The sequence below is a fragment of the Mus caroli genome, unplaced genomic scaffold (assembly GCF_978045245.1).
Source record: "Mus caroli unplaced genomic scaffold, Mus_caroli_1 scaffold_9, whole genome shotgun sequence".
Lineage (NCBI taxonomy): Eukaryota > Metazoa > Chordata > Mammalia > Rodentia > Muridae > Mus > Mus caroli.
The window spans coordinates 17,568,642-17,595,293 of record NW_028227264.1 but is presented as its reverse complement, the minus strand read 5'-3'; the positions used below and the strand labels follow the sequence as shown (position 1 = coordinate 17,595,293).

General features: G+C 42.1%; 1 protein-coding gene across 1 annotated transcript; it reads right to left on the bottom strand.

Annotated features, from left to right (window-relative positions):
* Positions 1–8,122: 8,122 nt before the first annotated feature.
* On the bottom strand, positions 8,123–21,493 carry Mtfr2 (mitochondrial fission regulator 2). Its single transcript, XM_021174529.3, has 7 exons — positions 20,829–21,493; positions 20,322–20,422; positions 16,263–16,367; positions 15,707–15,819; positions 14,917–15,152; positions 11,260–11,789; positions 8,123–8,609 (listed from the first exon to the last, which is right to left on the bottom strand). Exons 1-7 carry the CDS (start codon positions 20,839–20,841, stop codon positions 8,604–8,606), a joined length of 1,104 nt encoding a protein of 367 aa, XP_021030188.2. The 5' UTR covers positions 20,842–21,493; the 3' UTR covers positions 8,123–8,603.
* Between the last annotated feature and the right edge of the window lie 5,159 nt (positions 21,494–26,652).

Genomic DNA, 26,652 nt, shown 5'->3' with positions numbered 1-26,652 from the left:
TGAACATGACAGAAGAACTAAAGCCACAGGGAATGGCCTATGCTGTAGGGTGGGGAAGCTTGTGAGTCGCTCAGACTGGAGGCAGACTGCCTGGGGTTTGAGTCTGGGCTCAGCACTATAATGGTATCATCCTGAGTCTAGTACTGACCCCTTCACGCCTCTGAGAAGGGAGTGTGATGGTCCCTTTGAGGGAGTTATGGGGAGGATTTAACAAATGAAAGTTTGTTAGAGTGCACAGTATTGTGGCTAATACAAATTGAATATTCACTGTTTAAATTAAGTGTCAATCAGCTGTTAAGATTAGTCATTCTCACAACCCTCTTCCGGTCAGAAAAGCACCGGGGCAGCTGGGGCGCAGGGTCTGCTGACACTCGCCAGCTACCCACAACACCCACCACAGGATCTTAAGACTTCTGGAGAGTGGAACACAGCTTCTGCTCCAATCCAATTGCACGCGGGACCAGAGACTGCATTAGTTAGGGAAGCAGAAAAACGGCCTGAGTAGGACCACAGGCCTCTTCCGGCTGGACCAGCACCGGGGTACCGTCAGCTACCCACGACCCCCGCCGCAGGATTTAGAGACTGCTGGTGAGTGGAACACAGCTTCTGCTCCAATCTTTAAACAGTGACAACGATAACAACTAACCCCAGAGATTACCAGATGGCGAAAGGTAAATGTAATAATCTTACTAACAGAAACCAAGATCACTCACCATCATCAGAACCCAGCACCCCCACTTCGCCCAGTCCAGGGCACCCCAACACACCGGAAAAGCTAGACGCGGATTTAAAAGCATATCTCCTGATGATGATAGAGGACTTCAAGAAGGACATTAATAACACAGTTAAAGAAATGCAGGAGAACACTGCTAAACAGGCAGAAGACAATAAAGAGGAAGCACAAAAATCCCTTAAAGAATTGCAGGAGAACACTGCTAAAGAGTTACAAATCCTTAAAGAAAAACACGATAACATGATCAAACAGGTAGAAGTCCTTACAGAAAAACAGGAAAACACATCCAAACAGATGATGGAAATGAACAAAACCATACTAGACCTAAAAAGGGAAGTAGACACAATAAAGAAAACCCAAAATGAGGCAACACTGGAGATAGAAACCCTAGGAAAGAAATCTGGAACCATAGATACGAGCATCAGCAACAGAATACAAGAGATGGAAGAGAGAATCTCAGGTGCAGAAGATTCCATAGAGAACATCGGCACAACAATCAAGGAAAATGTAAAGTGCAAAAAGATCCTAACTCAAAACATCCAAGAAATACAGGACACAATGAGAAGACCAAACCTACGGATAATAGGAATGGATGAGAATGAAGATTTTCAACTCAAAGGACCAGCAAACATCTTCAACAAAATTATAGAAGAAAACTTCCCAAATCTAAAGAAAGAGATGCCCATGAACATACAAGAAGCCTACAGAACTCCAAATAGACTGGACCAGAAAAGAAATACCTCCCGACACATAATAATCAGAGCAACAAATGCTCTAAATAAAGATAGAATACTAAAAGCAGTAAGAGAAAAAGGCCAAGTAACATATAAAGGCAAGCCTATCAGAATTACACCAGATTTTTCACCAGAGACTATGAAAGCCAGAAGATCCTGGACGGATGTTATACAGACACTAAAAGAACACAAATTCCAGCCCAGGCTACTATACCCAGCCAAACTCTCAATTAACATAGATGGAGAAACCAAAGTATTCCACGACAAAACCAAATTCACACATTATCTCTCCACGAATCCAGCCCTTCAAAGGATAATAACAGAAAAAAACCAATACAAGGACAGGAACCACGCCCTAGAAACAACAAGAAGGTAATCCCTCAACAAACCTAAAAGAAGACAGCCACAAGAACAAAATGCCAACTTTAACAACAAAAATAACAGGAAACAACAATTACTTTTCCTTAATATCTCTTAATATCAATGGACTCAACTCCCCGATAAAAAGAAATAGACTAACAAACTGGCTACACAAACAAGACCCAACATTTTGCTGCTTACAGGAAACTCATCTCAGAGAAAAGGATAGACACTACCTCAGAATGAAAGGCTGGAAAACAATTTTCCAAGCAAATGGCATGAAGAAACAAGCTGGAGTAGCCATTCTAATATCTGATAAGATTGACTTCCAACCCAAAGTCATTAAAAAAGACAGGGAGGGACACTTCATACTCATCAAAGGTAAAATCCTCCAAGAGGAACTATCAATCCTGAATATCTATGCTCCAAATACAAAGGCAGCCACATTCATTAAAGAAACTTTAGTAAAGCTCAAAGCACACATTGCACCTCATACAATAATAGTGGGAGACTTCAACACACCACTTTCACCAATGGACAGATCATGGAAACAGAAACTAAACAGGGACACAGTGAAACTAAGAGAAATTATGAATCAAATGGATCTGGCAGATATCTACAGAACATTCTATCCTAAAACAAAAGGATATAGCTTCTTCTCAGCACCTCATGGTACCTTCTCCAAAATTGACCACATAATTGGTCACAAAGCAGGCCTCAACAGATATAAAAATATTGAAATTGTCCCATGCATCCTATCAGATCACCATGGACTAAGGCTGATCTTCAATAACAAAATAAATAATAGAAAGCCAACCTTCACGTGGAAACTGAACAACACTCTTCTCAATGATACCTTGGTCAAGGAAGGAATAAAGAAAGAAATTAAGGACTTTTTAGAGTTCAATGAAAATGAAGCCACAACATACCCAAACTTATGGGACGCAATGAAAGCATTTCTAAGAGGAAAACTCATAGCTCTGAGTGCCTCCAAAAGGAAACTAGAGAGAGCACACATTAGCAGCTTGACAACACACCTAAAAGCACTAGAACAAAAGGAAGCAAATTCACCCAAGAGGAGTAGACGGCAGGAAATAATCAAACTCAGGGGTGAAATCAACCAAGTGGAAACAAGAAAAACTATTCAAAGAATCAACCAATCAAGGAGCTGGTTCTTTGAGAAAATCAACAAGATAGATAAACCCTTAGCCAGACTCACTAGAGGGCACAGGGAAAGCATCCTAATTAACAAAATCAGAAATGAAAAAGGAGACATAACAACAGATCCTGAAGACATCCAAAACACCATCAGATCCTTCTACCAAAGGCTATACTCAACAAAACTGGAGAACCTGGATGAAATGGAGAAGTTCCTAGACAGATACCAGGTACCAAAGTTGAATCAAGATCAGGTTAATGATCTAAACAGCCCTATATCCCCCAAAGAAATAGAAGCAGTCATTAATAGTCTCCCAACTAAAAAAAGCCCAGGACCAGATGGGTTTAGTGCAGAGTTCTATCAGACCTTCAAAGAAGATCTAATCCCAGTTCTTCACAAACTATTCCACAAAATAGAAACAGAAGGTACTCTACCCAACTCATTCTATGAAGCCACAATTACTCTGATACCTAAACCACAAAAAGACCCAACAAAGATAGAAAACTTCAGACCAATATCCCTTATGAATATTGATGCAAAAATCCTCAATAAAGTTCTTGCTAACCGAATCCAAGAACACATCAAAACAATCATCCATCCTGACCAAGTAGGTTTCATCCCAGGGATGCAGGGATGGTTCAATATACGGAAATCCATCAACGTAATCCAGTATATAAACAAACTCAAAGACAAAAACCACATGGTCATCTCGTTAGATGCGGAAAAAGCATTTGACAAGATCCAACACCCATTCATGATAAAAGTATTGGAAAGATCAGGAATTCAAGGCCCATACCTAAACATGATAAAAGCAATCTACAGCAAACCAGTAGCCAACATCAAAGTAAATGGTGAGAAGCTTGAAGCAATCCCTCTAAAATCAGGGACTAGACAAGGCTGTCCACTTTCTCCATACCTATTCAACATTGTACTTGAAGTCCTAGCCAGAGCAATTCGACAACAAAAGGAGATCAAAGAGATACAAATTGGAAAAGATGAAGTCAAAATATCACTTTTTGCAGATGATATGATAGTATATATAAGTGACCCTAAAAATTCCACCAGAGAACTCCTAAGCCTGATAAACAGCTTCGGTGAAGTAGCTGGATATAAAATTAACTCAAACAAATCAATGGCCTTTCTCTACACAAAGAATAAACAGGCTGAGAAAGAAATTAGGGAAACAACACCCTTCTCAATAGTCACAAATAATATTAAATATCTTGGCGTGACTCTAACTAAGGAAGTGAAAGATCTGTATAATAAAAACTTCAAGTCTCTGAAGAAAGAAATTATAGAAGATCTCAGAAGATGGAAAGATCTCCCATGCTCATGGATTGGCAGGATCAACATTGTAAAAATGGCTATCTTGCCAAAAGCAATCTACAGATTCAATGCAATCCCCATCAAAATTCCAACTCAATTCTTCAACGAATTAGAAAGTGCAATCTGCAAATTCATCTGGAATAACAAAAAACCTAGGATAGCAAAAACTCTTCTCAAGGATAAAAGAACCTCTGGTGGAATCACCATGCCGGACCTAAAGCTCTACTACAGAGCAATTGTGATAAAAACTGCATGGTACTGGTATAGTGACAGACAAATAGACCAATGGAATAGAATTGAAGACCCAGAAATGAACCCACACACCTATGGTCACTTGATCTTCGACAAGGGAGCTAAAAACATCCAGTGGAAGAAAGACAGCATTTTCAACAAATGGTGCTGGCACAACTGGTTGTTAACATGTAGAAGAATGCGAATCGATCCATTCCTATCTCCTTGTACTAAGGTCAAGTCTAAGTGGATCAAGGAACTTCACATAAAACCAGAGACACTGAAACTTATAGAGGAGAAAGTGGGGAAAAGCCTTGAAGATATGGGCACAGGGGAAAAATTCCTGAATAGAACAGTAATGGCTTGTGCTGTAAGATCGAGAATTGACAAGTGGGACCTCATGAAACTACAAAGCTTCTGCAAGGCTAAAGACACCATCAATAAGACAAAAAAACCACCAACAGATTGGGAAAGGATCTTCACCTATCCTAAATCAGATAAGGGACTAATATCCAATATATATAAAGAACTCAAGAAGGTGGACTCCAGAAAGTCAAATAACCCCATTAAAAAATGGGGCTCAGAACTGAACAAAGAATTCTCACCTGCGGAATACCGAATGGCAGAGAAGCACCTGAAAAAATGTTCAACATCCTTAATCATCAGGGAAATGCAAATCAAAACAACCCTGAGATTCCACCTCACACCAGTCAGAATGGCTAAGATCAAAAATTCAGGTGACAGCAGATGCTGGCGAGGATGTGGAGAAAGAGGAACACTCCTCCATTGTTGGTGGGATTGCAAGCTTGTACAACCACTCTGGAAATCAGTCTGGCGGTTCCTCAGAAAATTGGACATAGTACTACCGGAGGATCCAGCAATACCTCTCCTGGGCATATATCCAGAAGATGTCCCAACCGGTAAAAAGGACACATGCTCCACTATGTTCATAGCAGCCCTATTTATAATAGCCAGAAGCTGGAAAGAACCCAGATGTCCCTCAACAGAGGAATGGATACAGAAATTATGGTACATTTACACAATGGAGTACTACTCAGCTATTAAAAAGAATGAATTTATGAAATTCCTAGCCAAATGGATGGACCTGGAGGGCATCATCTTGAGTGAAGTAACACAATCACAAAAGAACTCACACAATATGTATTCATTGATAAGTGGATATTAGCCCAAAACTTAGGATACCCAAGATATAAGATACAATTTGCTAAACGCATGAAACTCAAGAAGAATGAAGACCAAAGTGTGGACACTGTGCACCTTCTTAGAATTGGGAACAAAACACCCAGGGAAGGAGTTACAGAGACAAAGTTCGTAGCTGTGATGAAAGGATGGACCATTTAGAGACTGCTGTATCCAGGGATCCGTCCCATAATCAGCTTCTAAACGCTGACACCATTGCATACACTAGCAAGATTTTGCTGAAAGGACCCAAATATAGCTGTCTCTTGTGAGACGATGCCGGGGCCTAGCAAACACAGGAGTGGATGTTCACAGTCAGCTATTGGATGTATCACAGGGCTCCCAATGGAGAAGCTAGAGAAAGTACCCAAGGATCTAAAGGTATCTGCAACCCTATTGTTGGAACAACATGATGTACTAACCAGAACCCTGGAGCTCTTGTCTCTAGCTGCATATGTATCGAAAGATGGTCTAGTCGGCCATCAATGGAAAGAGAGGCCCATTGGACTTGCAAACTTTATATGCCCCAATATAGGGGAATGCCAGGGCCAAACGAATGGGAATGGGTGGGTAGGGAAGTGGGGGGCGCTATGGGGGACTTTTGGGATAGCATTGGAAATGTAATTGAGGAAAATATGTAATAAAAATATTAAAAAAAAAAAAAAAAGATTAGTCATTCTCTCACTTCAAACAGGATTATGGAAGCTGAAAGCCAGGTATGGGCTTCCAGAGAAAGCTAGCAACAGGAGGCTTGGCACAGCCCCATAGCTACCAGCTGCTTAAAGCAGAGCTAAACGGAAGGGTCCTTAGGGAGGTTAGCCAGGCAGGTGTCGCAGGATGAAACCCACCCGTGCTGCTCCCTAGCAAAACAGCCATACTGTAGCTTTACAGTGGGGATAATCCTACTGCAATCTTGAATGTTAACAATTAAATACTGGCATGGCTTGCTTTAATTATTGACTTTTCACAAACATCTATTTGTGGGCCAGCAAGATGGCTCGGTGGGTAGAAGCACTTGCCACGGAGTCTGACAACTTGAGCGTGATCTTCCAGGGCCCATACAGTTCTTGACAACTGTCCCATGACCTATACACTAGTGTAATTTAATTAAAGCTATGTGTCTATTTGCTGGGGGAAAGTTGAATTGGCTTACTGATGCAGGATCAAAAGTATGTCAAGGTTATGCCAATTTATAATTTATGACTGCCCTTTACAGAAGATGCTTGCACAATTCTCAATCTAACCTTGTTTTACCAATGACATCTACTAAGTTGTCACTTGGCTGTGGTTAACAGCTGTTAGCAACCTCGGTGTGCTCGGTTGGTACTGGACTTCCCTCTAGTGGTAAATATAGAGAATTACAGCCTTAAGGTGTTTTGACTTTCAATTTGTTAATACACTGCTTTCTTACATACTTTATCTGTAAACTATCTGAAATGCCTTCAGTAATGATGCACAGTTTAAATAGGTTAAAATTTTGTAAGTGTTTACAGTGTTTCCTATGGTTAGAACAGGGGTTGGAAAATCCATCTGCCGGCTTCACAACCTATCTCACCACTTAGGCTTTGAGGACCTCGGGAGAGTGGCTGGACTAGTAACTCCCTCTGCCCAGTTTCCCATCTGCTGAGTGAGGCTACCAAAAGCCTACACCCACGCTATTGGTGTTGGGACTGAACAAGTCAATGCATGGAAAGCACTGAGATGAGCCAAAAGTGCATTCAAAATGGAGGCCCTGATACACAACGGGTTTTATTTCTAAGTTCTTTACAATAAACTTTTGATGAGTGACAGACAAGTTAGGGTCCTCTGAAAGGAGAGCACCTGGGGGAATGGGTGAGTGCTGACCCCACAGACACGGCCCTGCCTCCCTGCTCCCTGCTGCAGCACAGGCGAAACCAAGCAGGGAAGCATGCAAATGAATCACGTTAACACAGATGAGGAGATACAGCCTACTGCAAATAAATTAGGGTTCACCTGTACCCCCTGCCCCAAGAAATTCTAACAGAAACATAACCACTTCTCACAAAATAACCAGACTTCATCAAACAGTAAGAATATAATTTGAAATGTTAAATACTCAACCAAATTCAAAAGATCCATTTATTATAAAATCTACTTTATATATATGTATGTATATAGGTATATGTGTGTATGTATATATATATATATATATATATATATATATATACACACACACACACACACACACATCATGGGGTACAAACATAATAGAGAACAAAGGGAACAAAGCAGCCATCTGTGTGTGCAAAGGCAGTGTGGATGGAACTCATCAAGGGTCTACTTCTACTTGCAGTAGAAAGTTCAACCCTACATGTCTAAAATTGTAACTATCTTTTTTTTTCCCTTCAGTTTCTCAGGTGTTCCTGTGTTTTCACAACTATGACTAACTTAATAAAAAACAATATCATCTTCTGCTCACTAAAAATCTACAAGGCCAAACAAACCGTATCACAGCAACTCCCAAGACTGAAAGGAGCCTCAGTAGGAAGCCATAATTTTAGGAAGCTCACTGAACCATGTATTTCATTTTCAGTAGCAGTCTCATAAAGCAGGGAATCTATACCCCTCTTCAGTAGCCACTTAAATGCCACATCTTCCAAAAGCAGGGACAGTATTCTTAAGTGTCTTCCTCATTCCTCAGGCTGGGTGGAGATGGGTCCCAGAGTACAGCTTGATCACCCTAACAGAGGTGGTGATTCTCTGACAGACAGTGAAGGATGCCACGTGGCTCTGTCTGTCCAAGTGTGAGCACAGTTTTTGCTTCTGATAGCCTGGATAACTGCTTTTATATTATCAGTCCTTCCCTTAGGTCACCATCTTTCTGTTGGAGAATGTGATGTCAAAACTGAAACAAAGCAAAAGTTTAACACAAAATTACTAAAATGTAAAAACAGAAATGGTGGGAGGGAGAGAGGAGGGGAACAAGTGAGAAATCAGAAGGCAGCTGAGAACTGGATGGAACTTAGAGGTTTCATTCATTCAACAGCAAACAAGAGCAAGAATGTCAGGAGCTGAAGACTCACAAGCGAGCAGAAGGTGCATTTTGGCTCACTATTGCAGTCCAAGACTGGAAGCCATTAAGGGGCATGCATCTCACAGCAGGACTGCAAAGAGGCACAAACCACTCACCTTTTGAGCAAGCAATCAGAAAACACCTAAGCATCTAAGTTCCCACAATTCCCTTTACAAACATGTCCCCCATGACTTGAGGCCTTTGTAGTACCCACAACACTCCCCAAGTTAGCACCATGCTGTGAGCACAGAGCTGGGGGGGGGGGGGGGGGAGCTAACCACCTACATTCAAACCAAAGCAGGTTTCAGTCAACAGCAGTCCCCACATCCAGCCTGAAACTAAGAGCTACTGAAGTAAATAAAAAGAATGCCACTTCTAAAACACTTGCGGTTAGTAGTGCCAAGGCAGACAGCAGCTCAGTGGGGACAGACACCAGACTCCAGGCGTGAGAGTGAGCTGGGTCGCCAGGGCCCACAAGGTGGGGCCCAGAGAACTAACTTACTCAAACTGAGATACACACACGTAATTTTTTTTTTTTTTTTTTTTTTGGTTTTTCAAGACAAGGTTTCTCTGTGTAGCCTTGGCTGTCCTGTAATTACTCTGTAAACCAGGCTGACCTCAAACTCAGAAATCTGCCTGCCTCTGCCTCCCAAGTGCTGGGATTAAAGGCGTGCAACACCATTGCCCAGTTAACTTTTTTTTTTTTAAGAAAGTACCAAGAATCAATGAACAAGCATCAAACAGCACATTACAACCCAATGAAGTTTTCAGTAATCCACTACCACCAGGAGAAAGCCTTCCTGTGTACACTGTAAACCTTCTGTAAATAGTTTAAGGAAAACAACCAAAAAAGATGTCTCTGCGCTCACTACAGATGCAGCAAGCATTTTTGTTATCGCTTGCTTGGTTTCCAAATTTCTCCACCTAATATTTGGTTAGCTCACACAGGCAGAACAATGGCCACAGAGGTATCCTTACCTTGCAAGGATCAAGTGCCACCCAAATGTTAGACCTGAACACTTCCTTCAGAACACATTTACACACAGTGAAGATGCAGCTAGTAATCCCAAAGACAACTGTGTGCTTTCTCTGTTTTGTTTGAAGGGCAGGTTATTTTGCTAGTTTGTTTTAGGGTACTGGGCATCAAACTTACCATTGCATGCATGCTACCACTTAACTAGATACTTCCTGGCATTATCACATATATAAAATACCACTATGAAGCAACACCTGATTATGTACACACTATGTGCCACAGCTACTCTGCAGTGACCTTCCTGAAAGAACACACCTCCCACAATATCATGCTATCTGAGCAGCTGCAGACATTTCAGTTTTCTAGCCTCTCTCTGCTGGGGAGCATTCTTGGGTGCTAGCTACTGACTTCAGATGCTGTTCTTCCTGTTGATTACAAGGTTCATTCTTAGGTCTGACCTCAACTAAGTGAGTATGAGAATCACTCCCTACAGTGTAATACCATTTCATGCATCCATAAAGACTGCTTTAAAGATAACTGTGAGTCTGGCCAGGCATGGTGGTACAGCCTTCACCCTCAGCACTCAGGGCACAAGAGGCAGGCCTGCTCTACAAAATAAGCTCTGGGCCAATCTCAGGGGGAAATAATAACTATGGTCCTTTTGCTTTTTCAACAAACAGGGTTAACATTCCATTCAATTAAATAATCCAAGCCCTTCATATCTGACAGCAAAAATACTGGAGTACTTATATCCAGCAGAGTGAGGCTGAACCTACTACACAGCTCTTCTCTAGTCATCCTAAAATTTCAAATGTCTCATTCATACTACAGATAGCAGTATCAACTTAGCACCTACCTAGTATAGACCATCATACATCTGTGGCTTTTTCTTTTCTTTCTTTTTTTCTTCTTCTTTTTTGGTTTTCAAGACAGGGTTTCTCTGTTTAGCCCTGGCTGTCCTATACTCCATTTGTAGCCCAGGCTGACCTCGAACTCAGAGATCCACCTGCCTCTGCCTTCTCCAAATGCTTTGATTAAAGGTGTGTACCACTGCTGCCACCACCACCAGACTGCATCTGTGTTTTTCAAATTGTGTTTTCTCTTATGGTAAACTAATATCAAAAAGAATGCAAAAATGGCAAGAAAAAAGTATTACCATTAAAACAAAAACAAAACTAATGGATAAACTGTCATGAAGACTCACAGCTCTACTCCCAGCATGAGTGGCTAAAGCAGGAGGTTTCCCCAGGTTCCAGGACAGCCTGGGCTACCACATGAGATCCCACCGCAAACAAATAATAGTAAACAATGTATAACCTACCATATATGTGTTTGTATGTGTGTATATACATATATATGTACATATGTGTGTGTATGTGTGTGTGTGTATGTGTGTGTGTGTGTGTGTGTGTGTGTGTATGTGTGTGTGTATGTGTGCGCACGCACAGCTCAATCACAAAGAGCATACTTGAGAAAGTAAGTTACTGCTTCCCCATCACAACTCACCCTTGAAGTTTCAGGACTAGAAAATGGAGAACACTCCCAGGAACTATTTTCTTTGTCAAAGGAATCATCTTGAAATGCAAACTTCTGCTTCAGTGCATTAGATATTAAAGACACTGGATCCCATTCTGAACTCCGTCGTCTCTTCCTCTTCTGAACGGGTCTGCCGCCTGGTGACCTTTCCACGGGCCGAAGTTTGACCTTATTCACATCCTTCAGAACATCCAACATGTTTGGGACAGCACTAAGTCTCTGGCTTTTTGAATGATGGCTATCACCGGTCTTCTTAACACCTGAGAGCTGCCTTTCCATTTCAGTAGCCAGACTATCTATGTCACGTGTATTAGCAGATCCAGGTTGCATGGGAAGAGAACTTGGAGGCTGCAGAGAAAACTGAGGAGGAGGGGGAGGAGGGGGAGGAGGGGGAGGAGGAGGGGGAGAAAGCACCACACTTGGAGCGTGGTCTGGTTCCACACTCAGCCCTGTGGTCGCTGATGATGGTGGCACTTGTTCATCACTCAAGTCGATGAAGCCTAAAGAAAAAAATCCCCAAACCACAGACAATCCTTAGCATAATATACAAAGCCAGCGAGAGCCAGAACAGTAACACTCCTGTAATCCTGCTAAAGACCAACGAGTAGCCAAGACAGCAAGCAAGACCATGTCAGTCCCCCAGGAGTGTTCAGCAAAAGTTTCAGCTCATGTCTAATCCAGTCAGGACACATCACGGGGTACCCTAAAGGCACATCTTAAAGAGGAAATAAAGTGATTTCTAGGAACCCATAGAAAATCTCAACTTCATTCTCCAATTTTAAAAGCAAAACATTAACACAGAGTTACAAGTACTCACATCGCTGTGTCAGCTCTAAAATGACATCTGAGAACTAGGCCTATGGTGTACAGGTGATTTCCTAAACTGAGAAACGTTCTCATACATCTGCTCCTAAAGAGCTGTGACTCATCATCCTTGCTTAGAAACAGAGTGCATTCCCGTATGATTGTGTCTGTGTATCCATATAAAGTATTAGGTGATTCAACTATATAAATTATACTGTGACTATATGCTGCATCTATTAGTGTACTGTACAAGTTAATGTGTACTATGTGCCAATAAACATATATGTAAAATTTTAGTAATCATACTTACACATAGCCCCTTACAATCAAATCTGATGTGAAAAGTTTTCAGAGCCTATATTCCTTAAATCTCATGGTTTTGAAAAAAGATTTTACTTTCACTGTTAACTATGTGGAAGGGTATGTGCATGTAAGCACAGAAGAGTGGGTCAGATTCACCTGGAGCTGGGGTTATAAATTGTTATGAGTCACCCAACATGAGTACCAATGACCAAATTCAGGTCATATGGAACAGTGCATTTAACCACTGAGCCACCTCTCTAGACCCTAAAACTTTTATGTTTAAAACAAGATACATCTCCTGTGGGCACCACTCAATCCCTGTACCTTCAAGTTACTGTAATAGACCTGAGCCTACTTACTGTAACCAATTGATTGGGGGAGGGGACAATGAATTCTAGCTGCAGGCTTGGTTTGGTTTTAACAAACTGTCAGTCCAAATTGGCTGTTAGCACACCAAGGATATGAATCTCTCCATCTCCCAGAAGCTGAGACTGCAGGTGTGCCAACAGTGGGCTTGCATGCGCACTAACCCTAAAGGCTCATTTTTGCTGAGTCCCCAGTTGCTGGGGAAATATTTCTAGCACCATGCCTGAATGGATTAGCCTTCAAATTGTAAATAATTGTTGCTAGAGGGAGTTTCTCTGGTTGTAGCATCTTGAAGTAGAACCAACATGGCCAGGTTAGTTTCCCTGTTTGACTGTCATACAGGCTAGTGGCCAGGGCAGAAATATAGGGTCTCCAGGTACCAGTGCTGGGTTGTCAAGAAGAGGTGACTTCATTTTTTCCTGCATGTATGTGTAGTATGTGCCTTCGGAATCCAGAGGAAGGCATCAGTTCCCCTGGAACTGGACATCTTGAGCTGCCATGTGGGTGCTATGAATTGAAGCAAGGTGCTATGGAAAAGCAACCAGTGTTCTTAACCATTGAGCCATGTCATCTCTCCAGCCCCCAAACTTTTAAACCTAATGTTTCAATAAAGTCTTGTTCTCTTGAAAACAAAAAATAAATAAATAAAAACAAACAAAAAACAAAACAAAACAAAAAAAGATACATCTCTAAAAGCTTAGAAAAAGACATCTGGAAACCATTATCCCCTGAACTGGATGAGCGAGTACCATCAGAATCTACAGCCACGCTGTAGAGCAGCCTCGGCAGGTGAGAGGTGCCCAGCTGCTCCTGCAGAGCACCCAGGTGGCAGCTCACGACCTGTTTCTGAGGGTCTGATGTTCTGTTCTAGCCTTTGCAGGTACCAGGCATGCACACCGTGCACATACATGCAGAGAAACACATACATGTAAAAGAAAATCATTTTTAAAAAAATTACCTAAGACTAGGGGCTGGAGAAATGGTTCAACTATTGAAGCACTTGCTGTTCCAGGACCAGAGTTCAGTTCCCAGTGCCCACATGGTAGCTCACAGCCACCTCTAAGTCCAGTTCCAGGAGACCTGATGCCCTCTCCTGACTCCCCTGGACAACAGGTACATGCATGGTGCACAAACATTTATTACAGGCATATATTCATACACACAATCTAAAAAAAAATTAAAAACAAAAACTAGACTATAAATATACATGGTCTCAAACCTATTCTGGTCTTTCAAACCATGCATTCTTTCCTTTTTAAAAATTATTTATGGGGCTAGAGAGAAGTCTCAATGGTTAATTATGAGGCTAGAGAGAAGTCTCAATGGTTAATTATGAGGCTAGAGAAAAGTCTCAATGGTTAATTATGAGGCTAGAGAGAAGTCTCAATGGTTAATTATGAGGCTAGAGAGAAGTCTCAATGGTTAATTATGGGGCTAGAGAGAAGTCTCAATGGTTAAGAACACTAGTTGCTCTTTCAGACCAGAGTTCAATTTCCAGCACTGTCGAACTCTAGTTTCAGGGGATCTTACACCCTCATAAAGACAGTAATGGAGGTAAGACACCAATACTCAGAAGATAAAAATAAATCATTAAAAATTTTTAATAAAAATCATTCATTAGTTTGAGTTATTTTGTATTAGTTTTTTATTTTGTCTTGGTGTTTCTGAGAGGTTTTCATGGAGTCGGGCTAACCTCAAACTCTTGTGTTGCTACAGATGACCTTGAACTTTCTGTGTCCCCCTCCCAAGTGCTAGAATGAAGGTGTGCCCAACTGTGTCCTTTTATTCCAAAGCAGTCTACAACCAAACTACATCCCCAGCCCTTATTTTTGGTTTTTGAGATATGGTCGCACTGTACAGCCAAGAGTAGCTTTCAACTCAAGGCAGTCTCCCTGCCCCAGCCTCTGAAACGCTGGAATTACAGGCATGACCTCCATGTGCCTGGCTTCTAATTCCTTGAAGAATTAAAAAAGCTTGCTCAGAAGTCATGACTTCTTAACAAACAAAACGGCCCTCAGTAGTACAGCTACGTCTCCTTTAGCCTTGGTTCACAGCAGGCTGCTATGATGTAGTCACGGATGTTTTACTCAGAACGCTGCTGACTCGAGTCAGCTCAGTACCCCTCCAGTAGAAACAAACTGTACAACTACTTACCAGTCTCTCTGCTCTCTCTCAGGTCCTGCATTGCCACAATCGCAGCAATCTGAGACCTGAGAAAAGTCAGCTCATCTTCAAGGGCAGCTATCTTTTTAATTGCAGCTTCATTTACAGGCAGATCGTCTGTCTCTGTTTTGTTCTGTCTTAGACCAGGTGATGATGGATCCCAAATTAGTTTTGAAGGATGAAAAGGAGCAATTTTTCTTTCTTCCTTCTTTTGCCATAGACTATGTCTGCGAGTAAAGGGAAAGAAAACGCACAGGGAGGAAACTTTTCAAACTGTAAAAGACAATTCCAGCGCAGTTCTCGAGGCAGAAGCAGGCAGATCGCCGAGTTAGAGGCCAGCCTATCGACAGAGCAAGTTCCAGGACAAACAAACTCAACACACAAACTTACTCAACACACACTCACACACATTCACATACACTTCCACACTCACTCATCCACACTCACACATGATGATGTGAAAACTGGGAAAAGTGTGAAAAGGACAGAGGAAGAGCTGGGTGGGAGGGTGAAGGAGATGACCTGATCAAAATAAAAAACACTCATGGACAAAGAGAAAACCATTTTCAAAAATTTAAATGCAAAAACAGCTTTTGAAAATATATACTAGAAAAGGCTAGAAAATGAGATGCCATCATTCATCCATATTACAAAAATATCAGGACACAGCATATCACAAAAACAGAACAAAAATGTCTACTCATTAGAAACAAACTTCAACACTTGCAAGAATTCAAGTTTTAGGCTATACCCATGTCCCAAGGCAAACAGATAGAATTACCGAAATCTGAGACAACTGGTTTCTTCATCATTTGCCACACATAAAACATCAGCAAAAGATGGAACTGTAAGTTCGTAATCATCAGACTCCTTAGAGTCCACATGCGGGATCAACTATAACAAAAAGAAAAACAAAGTCAGAACCCCACAGAGACTCAGGGAAAACACAGGACCCATGTTTCATCATAGTAAATAAGTTAACGGTCTAAAACAGAAAAGGGAAAAAAAGATATTAAAAAAAAAAAAAAAAAAAAAAGCTGGAGCAATGTTCTTCTTCCACCCGAGGGAGTAGCCATGTCTTCTCCCCATGGCTAATCTCATCCATCACACAGCCACACGGGGAAAATACAAAGTCGGATAAAAACAAGCCCCAGGCATTCTTTGTACTGACTTGGAATACAATTAAAGAAACAATGTGAGATAATTTATTTGTAGAAGTAAACTAAAGGCCCTTGGCTTACAGGCACATTTCTTCCTTTGTCCTTCTATCCTATATCCTGGGAGTACCTAAATTACTTTATACACAGGGCTTAAATAACACATGGTGACTAACTCACCTCAAAATGAGGTCTTCTGCAAGGCTTTAAAGGAAGCATTCTCCCAATAATACGAACAATACTCCGAGCTGACCCACAGTTTTTATTTTGACAAATCAGCAAATCCTAGAAAAAAAAGCTTTGTTTAACATACATGCCAGTTAAGTATGTTTATATATCTAAGAAAATAAAAAGATGTAACAGATGTAGTAACCTTTATTTCTACAAAGAAAACTTTAACAGCATATACTTAAAAGTATCTTTCTTAAAGAATTAAACCTTATTAACATTTATCTTGAAAAAACACTAAAGTATGGGGTTAGAAAAATAATTTAGTCAAAGTTGACTATAGACACATTAGATCCCAAATATAATATCCAGACCCCACGTAGAGATGCTGGCATGGTGTGGTCTCAAAGCTGAGGAGACAGAGATCCTCGGATTCCTTCCAGCTGATGGCCTCTCTCAATCTCTTTTCCAAAGCTTTCAAAAGGTTACTGACACCACTTCCCTTCCTCACCACAGGTCCTTCAGACTGTCCCAAGTCAATCCTATCTCCACCCACAGAAATTCTTTCTAGACACACCTTTAAACCCAGCAGCACCTAGGAGGCAGGGACAAGAGGATCTCTGAGTTCAAGGCCAGCCTGGTCTACAGAGTGAATTACAAGACAATAAGGACTACATAGAGAAACCCTGACTCAAAAAGAGGGGATTGGGGGGGAGTTCTTTCCTGAAGTATGTTTGGCTTTATTCCTGCTTGCATGTTGTTTGTTTGGAGGGGAACGTCCTACGTGAGCACTGACTGCCTCTACCGCACTCTCTCCTTCCTTCTCCCTGCTCCAACTTCTCTCGCATCCCTGTCCCAAATGCATGATTCCTCTGATTGTAACTTTGGTCTTTTGCTGTGCATTATAATGCTAAGTGCAGGCCCTCAAAACCTGGTTGCCCCTGAGACAAGAAAGTCAGCACATAGACCCAAGTGACCTTGCCACCAAGTTATTTCTGATTGGTAAATTAAGATGCCTATACCCTATACCTGGGCAGAATTGACATAGGTCAGAGAGGGTGGAACAGACCAGGAGGAGAGAGAGAAGAGGGCAGAGAGGAAAAGATGACCTAGGTTAGCCCTGAGGGCGGGCCAATTGGAGTGAAGAGCAGCCAGATGAAACATAGTAAGCAATAACTTGCAGTTATCTATAAGAAAGTAGATTCTAAGAGCATAGAAGAGAGATATCTGCCCAGCTCTAATGCTGTAAAGCTTATTATAAATATAAAGGTGTGTGTCTTTTATCTGAAAACTAAATAGTAAAAGGCAGGGTAGAAACCCCAGATTGGGTTTAAATAATTTCAACATCTCAACATCTCATTTATTAAATAGTATTAATAAATGTATAAATATATATATGTATACACACATACACACCACACATATATACCTAACCAACTGAATCCATTTAGCTTATGTGTCCAAGGCTGACCACTTGTGATGGCATAAGCTATGTGGGAGTTCATTCCTCAATTGATTATTCCTCTCTCAGCAGACACTGACCACCTATAACATTTCCTGTAAGGGTGGAACCGTGTGGAACTTCCCCTGTCTGAGTTGGCATGTTAGCTGACATTGGGCTTGTCCTGTCATATATCCTAGGCTAGCCTTGAACTCTCAACTCTGTAGCAAGCAGATGAAGTTGTGAGTGAATGTGTATTGTTGACGTGAGCATGGTCAGGGGCAAATGTGCCTCAGACCAATGAGAGTGGCAAGACCTTCCCTGGCTTGGAGTTCAGATGCACAAAGTACCAACCACAACTCCTCCTCTCTGGTAACTACAGCTTCCCTAGAGAGAGCGCATCCAGGATCACCTAGGCTGCCTCTCCTTCAGCCGTGTGTGAGAAACCTACATCCTCGTTCAGTCACATAACAAACAGATTCCTCATTTGGCTGTGTATCATCAATGTGCTGGATTTCCCAGTGCCAATGCATCTCCAACCAACAGAGGGCGTAGCCAACCCCGTCCTGACGTTTTCAGCCACATGTCTGTCCTTTCTCCATTCACTAGAAACCCAGTCAGGTCAATCCCAAAGTTGTGCAGGAACGACTCTCCTACCTCAGCCTTCTGAACTCAGAAGTTACACCAAACATTGTTAAATGCCTAATAATGATAAGCAAATCTCTAACTGCTGGTCCGTGTTCTCATATGTCTCACTATTACGATATTTAAAATGTTTCAGCATCACCTAACAGCACCTCACATTATTATTCTAACTCCATGGCTTCAGACATCAACAGAACACAGCAAACTCCCTAATCTGATGTCTTTTCTTTCCTAGGCCCTTCTAGACCAGTATGTTTAATTGTCTGTGGGACATTTCGACCACGTGCCCCAACAATCCCTCTGCCTTACTGAGTTCCTCTCATCATGCTCTTGCCTTTTCATCTGGGCAACATCATAGTTCCACTTACTTTTGTTTAAAATCTTGGCATTACCCCTGATAATTTTTCTAATTCATCCCACCATCTTTACGGATAACTTACCATTTTGTAAGCCACTCATTATTTTGCATGTGTTTGTGTTTTTGAGATAGGATCTATATAGCCCTGGCTATTCTGAAACTCTAACCAGTGGTTCTCAACCAGTGGGTGTCAATTCTTTGGGGGGTGGGGGGGGTCACACATAAGATATTTACATTAGATTCATAACAGTAGTAAAAGTACAGTTATGAAGAAGCAATAAAATAATTTCATTTTCAGTCTGGCCTCAAATTCACCTGCCTCAGCCTCCCAAATGCAAAAGACTTTTACAAATAGTGAGTCATATGAGAACAAGGACAACAACCGTAACTCTGTGGTGATCCCTGGGTCTTCTTGGGCTCTGACTGAGAGAGTAAAGGACCCCTGAATACCACACTATCAACGGTGCACTACTGCAGACTCATCCTTCTCCCACCGAAACAAAGACTGCCATGTTTACCCAGAGGCTTTCTTTCCAGAGTTTGGGATTGACCTTGGGAGCCTTGCTCATGCTGGGCAAGTGTTCTACCACAGAGCCACTGATCTTATTTATATCCTAGCCCTACTTCATGCCCTTTGACTTTGAGAGTCTCACTAAGCTGCCCAAGATGGTCTTCAACTCACTCTGTAGCCTAAGGTGACCCTGAAATATAGATCCCTCTGTCTCAGTCTCTCCAACAACTGAGGCTATAGGCCTGTACTAACACACGAGGTGTGACTTTGCTGTTTTCTATCTGCTGCTATGAGAAGCATCATGACCAAAAGCAATGTGGGGAGGAAAAAATGTCATCATGGAAGGAAGTTAGGACAGAAACTCAAAACAGAGCAGGAACCTGGAGGCAGGAGCTGATGGAGGAATGCTGATAACTGACTTGTTCCACCAGCTTTCTTATAAAACTTAGGGCCACCTGCTCAGGGGTGGTACCACCCACAATGGGCTAGGCTCTCCCTCATCAATCACTAAGAAAATGCTCTACAGACTAGCCTATAGCCTGACCTTTGGAAGGCAATTTCTCAATCAGGGCTCCCTCTTCTAAGATCATTACAGTTTGTGTCAAGCTGAAATGAAACTAGCCAGTCATGATTCATCATCATTGAGAGAAGTCAGGCAGGAATAGAAGCAGAAACCCTGGCTCAGGCTCAACTAGCTTTCTTACACAGCTCAGAACTCATTATCCCAAGAATGGTATCCTCCACAGGGCTGGGCCCTACCACAACTATGAACAGTAAGGACACTCACTTAAAGACAGGGCCACAAGCCAACGTACTCTAAGCTATTTCTTGAGGTTCCCTCTTGCCATAGGACTCTAATATCGAGTTGACAATAAAAACTAATCAGGGCAGACATCTGTAATCAGCCCTTGGTAGGTGGTGGGGGGTGGGGGAGGATCAGGAGCTCAAGGAACGCCTGAACTGCATAGTGCCCTGCCTGGCTCAAAGAACAAAAACGACCCGAGACTAGCAGCAAAATCCAGACTTTTAGCCTAAGCTGCACAATATCCTGTCTCAAAGCAACGTCAATAATGAGACCCAAAAATAAAGTTAGCAAAATTAATAAAAGACTTTTACCTGGTCTACGGGAACACCGAAATATTCCAGCACGTTTCTTAATATATTTAGAATGAAAGACATTGGTGAAGCAAGTTCAAGAAAACGCTGTTCGTTGGTACCTTAGAAGAGAAGTTATCAATTATCACTCTTGACAAGTAACTGCTACATAGACCGCACTAAGGAAACCACAGAGACCTTTCAAACACCATCAAGTGATTGCTCCTGGAGAGCTATTATTTTGAAGAGAGACTTAAAAGGAAAGAAAGAGCACTTTGCTAAATTCCATTGCTATCTTACCCAGTGTGTGTGTGTGTGTGTGTGTGTGTGTGTGTGTGTAAAGGGATTCTGACAAGCAAATGTGCGACAGCCAAGATCACCATCCCTGGAGCTCTGCTGCCCCTGGAGAGAACCGCCCCGCCGCTCTCTTCACCCCGCGAGGAACGCCACCCGCCCGCGCTTCCGTCCGTCCGTCCGTCACCGGCCGCCGACCGGAAGCCGAGGACTAACGGAGCCTGTGCCACTCACCATCCCGCGGCATTGCACGGCGCCAGGCGGCCGAGGAAACTCTCCGGACGCGACCTACAGCCGCAGAGTAGCGTCTTCCCGGAACCGCTCGCCTATTCCGACTCGACCCCAGCCTGGAAGATCAAGCTTCGCGGGCCAGAACTCGGGGTCTAACCCTATTGGACGCCGCTGGAGGACGCCGCCGGTGATTGGAAGGGCAAAAACCAATAGGCGCATCCGAAAAGCGCATGCGCACCGTGCGCCCAGCGTTCTGAATTGTGATCTGACTTTTCAACTTGTGCTTCAACTCAGTCCTTTGCCAGGAAGGTGTCAAGCCTTACCAACATTCAACAAAGAATCCGCCCACTTGTAATTGTTTAGTCAGTCTGCGAAAATATCTAGCCGTTTGCTAAATGCTGGGATTACTCATGTTGAGCCACACTGTCCAATCTAGTTGTTTACATGTCTTAGTGTGTGCACGCCACACATGCACATGCCAAAGTACCTGCTTCAAAGTCAAAGGACAATTTGTGTAGGATCCAGGGATAGAACTTGAGACCTCAGGTTTGGTAGCAGGCTGCTTGAGCCATCTCGCGGACCCTAAGGCTTTTTTTACACCTTTACCTTTCAAACTTTTGAAAGCTAATGAAAAGCAAAAAAGGTTTAATCAAAACCAAAAAAAACCTTGTTTTGCATTGAAAGTAAGAGATTATGGAAAGCAGAGTTATATACACTGGTCATGTAGCTATACTCACAATCCAATTCACAAATTGATATTTAACTGTAGTAATGTAATTACAAAACCTCAGTTAAATAATTTATAATTATTATTAAATAATTTTATTTATTAATTTTATTTATACTATATTGCTATATTGATAATCATTATTATTAAATAATTAAATAATATTTTAATAATATTGGATAAATTATTAAATAATTTGGCATGTCACGAGGACGTGAGCATTAAGTTTTGAAATTCATAAACATTTTCTTTTGTTTTCTTAGGAATGTTTTCTTAATCTTAACAATTGCCGGGCGTGGTGGCACACACTTCTTTAATCCCAGCACTCCGGAGGCAGAGGCGGGAGGATTTCTGAGTTCGAGGCCAGCCTGGTCTACAAAGTGAGTTCCAAGACAGCCAGGGCTATTCAGAGAAACCCAGTCTCGAAAAACCAGAAAATAGCTGGGCAGTGGTGGCGCACGCCTTTAATCCCAGCACTTGGGAGGCAGAGGAAGGCAGATTTCTGAGTTCGAGGCCAGTCAGGTCTACAAAGTGAGTTCCAGGACAGCCAGGGATACAGAGAAACCCTGTCTCAAAAAACCAAAAACAAACATAAAAAAAAACCCAAACATATATTCTTAAATAAAATATATATATATATATATATATATATATATATATATATATATATATATATGGTGCTGGCCATGGTGGCACAGGCCTTTAATCCCAGCAGTTGGGAGGCAGATGGGAGGCAGAGGCAGGCACAGTTTGAGGCCAGCCTGGTGAGTTCCAGGACAGGACAGCCAGGGCTACACAGAGAAAAAACCAAAAAAATTAAATAATAATAATAAATACAGCATTTCTGAAAAAGAAACAACCAAGACTGTATAAATTCTCTGGAGAAATGTGTTTTTTGGTTTTTGGTTGTTTTGGTTTGTTATTAATGATGTTTTGGGACATGACCGGAAATTAAATAAAGTTGGCTTTGAAATGCTGCCTTTCCCTCATTTAAGGGTCAGATCAACAGAGTTCCTCCAAGTCTGTCCTAAGTGTGTGTGTGATGTCTTCTGAGAGGCCACATAGCCTAAACTGGTTTTGGAGTCTCTTAGATTCAAGTGACCAACAACTTAAGTTTCTCATGCCCAGTACTGGATTTTTCCCCACTATGGCTCTTATGCAGAGCATTATCACTCCAAGTGGCACAATTTCATTTAAACTATATAGGTATGCATGCACATACTTACTATATCATATGCAAACTTAGTAAATATAAAATTAGTCCTTACGGCTTTTTCAAATACATTTAGTATTTATCCCTTCTCCATCTGTTCCTGAATTGCACCTTCCATCCATTTTTTTCTACTTCTTCCTTCCGATCACCTCTATCCTGACATGCGGAGAGTTCCAAAGAAAGCAGCAGCCATTGAGCAACCAGAATTGGGAGAAACTGTGCCAGAGAATACAGGTAGGTTGTGTGTCTGAGCCATTTGAGCTGGCTAGTGGGTCCTTGGGAGTAAGGGCTCTGTGGTCTGCCAAGTCCTCTAATAAGTCAAAGCTATCAGGGTTAGAAAGATGGCTCAGCAGTAAAAGCACACTGGCTGTTCTTCCAGACGACCTGGATTGAATTTCCAGCTCATATACAGTGGCTCACAGCCAACTCTATCTACAGGGATCTTAATCCACTCTTCTCACCTCTGCAGACACTCGTACACATGGCCATGAAGGGCATAAAAACCATCTCTGGTGGCTGGGAAAATGGCTTAGTGGCCAAGAACACCGGCTGCTCTTCCAGAGGGCTTGGATTCAATTGCCAGCACCACTTGGCAGCTCGTTATCTGTATTTCCAGTTCCAATAGATCGATCACACACACACACACACACACACACACACACACACACACACACCAATGCACATAAGCCATGTTACTTTAAATTTCTCTAGACTTGACATTGTACCAATGTTTTGTATATGTATGAATATGTACCATGTGTATGACTATTGGATACCTTAGAATTTATTGTTATGAAGCTACCATGGGAGTGCTGGGAATCAGAATTCAGGTCCTCTGCAAGAGCAACTGTTATTTAGTGCTGAGTTCTCTCCAGCCCTCACTTTTTACAACGAATCATACCAGCTATGCTTTCAATTACAAGCAAAAGCTTACGTTTTAGTAGCTAGCTACTAACACGGGCCTATAATCCCAGCATCTGAAAGGCAATGAGGTGAAGGTTCTCCTTTGGGTCACCTGGGGGCCGGCTTGGGTTACATGAATCTGTTTCATAGTGTATGTACACACCTCACTATATTGTCTATTTTTACTCAACTGTTAGCAGCTATGATTACTTACCTGTCCAAACAGTCGAGGAATGAAGTCGGTGAGAATTCGGAGTGCTCCTGGGACTATTCACAAGAAAACAAATCTATGGCCTGCACAGAATTGTTTTTACAATGTGTTTTCATCCTCCTCCCAGGTGTAGCAAATAGGTGTGAGTTTACTTCAGATTACACATTATTGCTTGCTGCTGTTATTCAACTAAATGTTGGTGCATTTGTGGACAATGTTTCGGCCATGTGAAACTCATCCTTGCGGTTGTATACAGCGTAACTCTAAGAACTTTACTCATGTGACTTCTCTTAACCCTCATAGGAAATTGTCTGGGGCTCTTAATAAAGTTGGCTATCACATGAGACTTTAGTCGGTCTCATTTATACGCCCAATTCTCCCAAGTCCCACTGCCTGGAGAGCAGGGATCCTACCTAATGACCTGGGCAAGGCTGGGCCTAACGGTATTCTGTCAGTGAGGAAGAAGCTTGAGGATTCACACACAGACAACTGAAGAGTTGCTGGGGAGAAGATTTTCTTCACTGGAACAGCCAACTGGTATAATTGTCCAAGCTCCTGTAACATTTTTTTAATATTTTATGTGTACTGTACCAACTGCCTGAAGCGGCCCACGTCAGATGATGAGATCAGATCCCTCAGAAATAAAACTACAATGGCTACAAGATTGTGAATCCATAATCATGAGCCACCACATGGGCCGTAAGAACCAAACCCCAGTCCAATGCAAGAGCATAAAGCTGTTAGCCTGCGCTTTCTCTCCAGCCCACCGGGGTGCACCGAGTTCCATCATAGCCTTGAAAATCAACATGCACAGACACAGTGAAAGGCAGCAGCCCAGTAAACAAGAAATGGGCAGAATGAGGATAATGTGCCTTCAAAGCCTGGGCACAGAAAACCCAATACTTCATCCTCTTTGGAGATGGCTTTCTCAGAGATAATCAAGGCTCACTCTTCTTCGGGATTTCGGGATTTCTTTGAAGACTCATGAAGCAAATCTGCACTAGCAGCTGCCACATTTCTATCTTCAAATCCATCTTTCTTTTCACTAAAAATGCAGTTCCCTCCATGTTTGAAGCTCACGGGAAGCATACCTCTGACTTATGTGACAAACACAGTGGAGCCATGCTCTTCCTGTAGTGAGAACAGGAGCAACACAAGTTATAACACATCACCTTCCTGCAGACAGTTACTCAAAGGAATAGACATCGTGAACCAGGCCAGACAATGTAGTAATTGAACTGTATCATTACACTCAAATACAGCATATTACTAAAATAAAGCACTCTTGTATTCTGTGGTGGTCTTAATGAGAAGTGTGCCCCGAGTCTCAGGCATTTGAGTACTTGGCTTCAACTGGCTGTCTGGGAAGGCTTAAGAGGTGTGGCGTGATGAAAGAAGCATGTCACCAGGGGCCAGCTTTGAGATGTAAAAGCCTCTACTCACTGTTTCCTGTGTGTAAGCTCACATTGTACGCCCTCACTCAGCAATCTAGTGGTTGCCATGCCTCCCTGTTGTCAAGCTTCTCTGCCAGGATACTGTTAAGACTTCTAATCATCTAGACTCCAAAAATGCATCCAGAAATCCCAAGCCATCTTGAGCTACATAGCAAGACCTGCTTCAAAATTTAAGGCTGTAAGTTATTAAAAGTTGTCAATTCCCGGGCCAATAAGGAGGCAAGTGGAGAAAGGTGATTTCTGTCAAACTTAACAACCTGAGACCAACAGGGTAGGACAAAACTACTCCCTCCAAAAGTTGGGCTTGGATCTCCCTCCACACTTGCACACCACACACAACTATACACATAAATAACACACAATCAAAAAATTGGGAGAAGTGATTAATTTTTCAAAATAGGGAAATGGCTCACGAGTTAAAAGGGACGTGCATTTCTTTCAGAAGACCAAGTTCAGTTCCCAGGCCACAAATAAGGTGGTGCACAACTGTAACTAGAGGGACTCCAATGCAACTCACTCTACTGGCCTTTGTGGGCAGATTTCACACAAATCTTCTTTTGTATTTCCAATAATGTTTGAGAAATGTTTCAATGATACTGGCTGTTAAAGAGAACAAAGCCTAACTCTCCAGTTACTGATTAGCTGTACTTTTTGGAGGGCAGTAAGCTAGGGATATGACTCACAGAGCCCCAGGTTCAATTCTAAGCACAAAAATATAGTGGCCCACCACTGCAATCCCAACACACAGGTGGAAGCAGAAAGATCAGCCTTTGATCAAAGTCACCTTGGCCATCCAGTTGAGTTTAAGGCCCACCTGGGCCCAATGAGACTCTCAAATCAAAAAGGAGTCAATTCATAGCTTACAAATGACAGATGCAGCGCCAACTGACCGCGACCTGGCATCCCCATGTGCTAGGATTAAAGTTTGGTGCCTATTCTTTGTTTTGTTTTTTGTTTTTTTGAGACAGGGTTTCTCTGTGTAGCCCTGGCTGTCTTCGAACTCAGAAATTCACCTGCCTCTGCCTCCCGAGTGCTGGGATTAAAGGCGTGCACCACCACGCCCGGCACCCATTCTTTTCAAGGATCTGGAATTGCTGTGCTTTATAGAATGGCTCACTAAAAACTGTATGCATTCTCATCTTCCCAAGGAGAAGACAAGAAAGCAATTAAGACAGTTTTAAAGAATCAAAAACATTTATCAAACCACGTATCAAATTTATACAAGTTGGTATTCCAAATTCTAGAAACAGGCCATAGAAATCAGCTGGGTAGAGTTCAAGCAGCAATAGTCTCAAAGTCAGGTAAACAGAGACCAGCTA

Excerpts from the sequence above, each read along its gene's own strand:
- Mtfr2 (XM_021174529.3), bottom strand. Across the intron at positions 15,820-16,262 it reads GCAGAAGACCTCATTTTGAG|TTGATCCCGCATGTGGACTC; the intron begins GTGAGTTAGTCA and ends TTTTTGTTATAG. Across the intron at positions 15,153-15,706 it reads ACCAGTTGTCTCAGATTTCG|ACATAGTCTATGGCAAAAGA; the intron begins GTAATTCTATCT and ends CTTTACTCGCAG.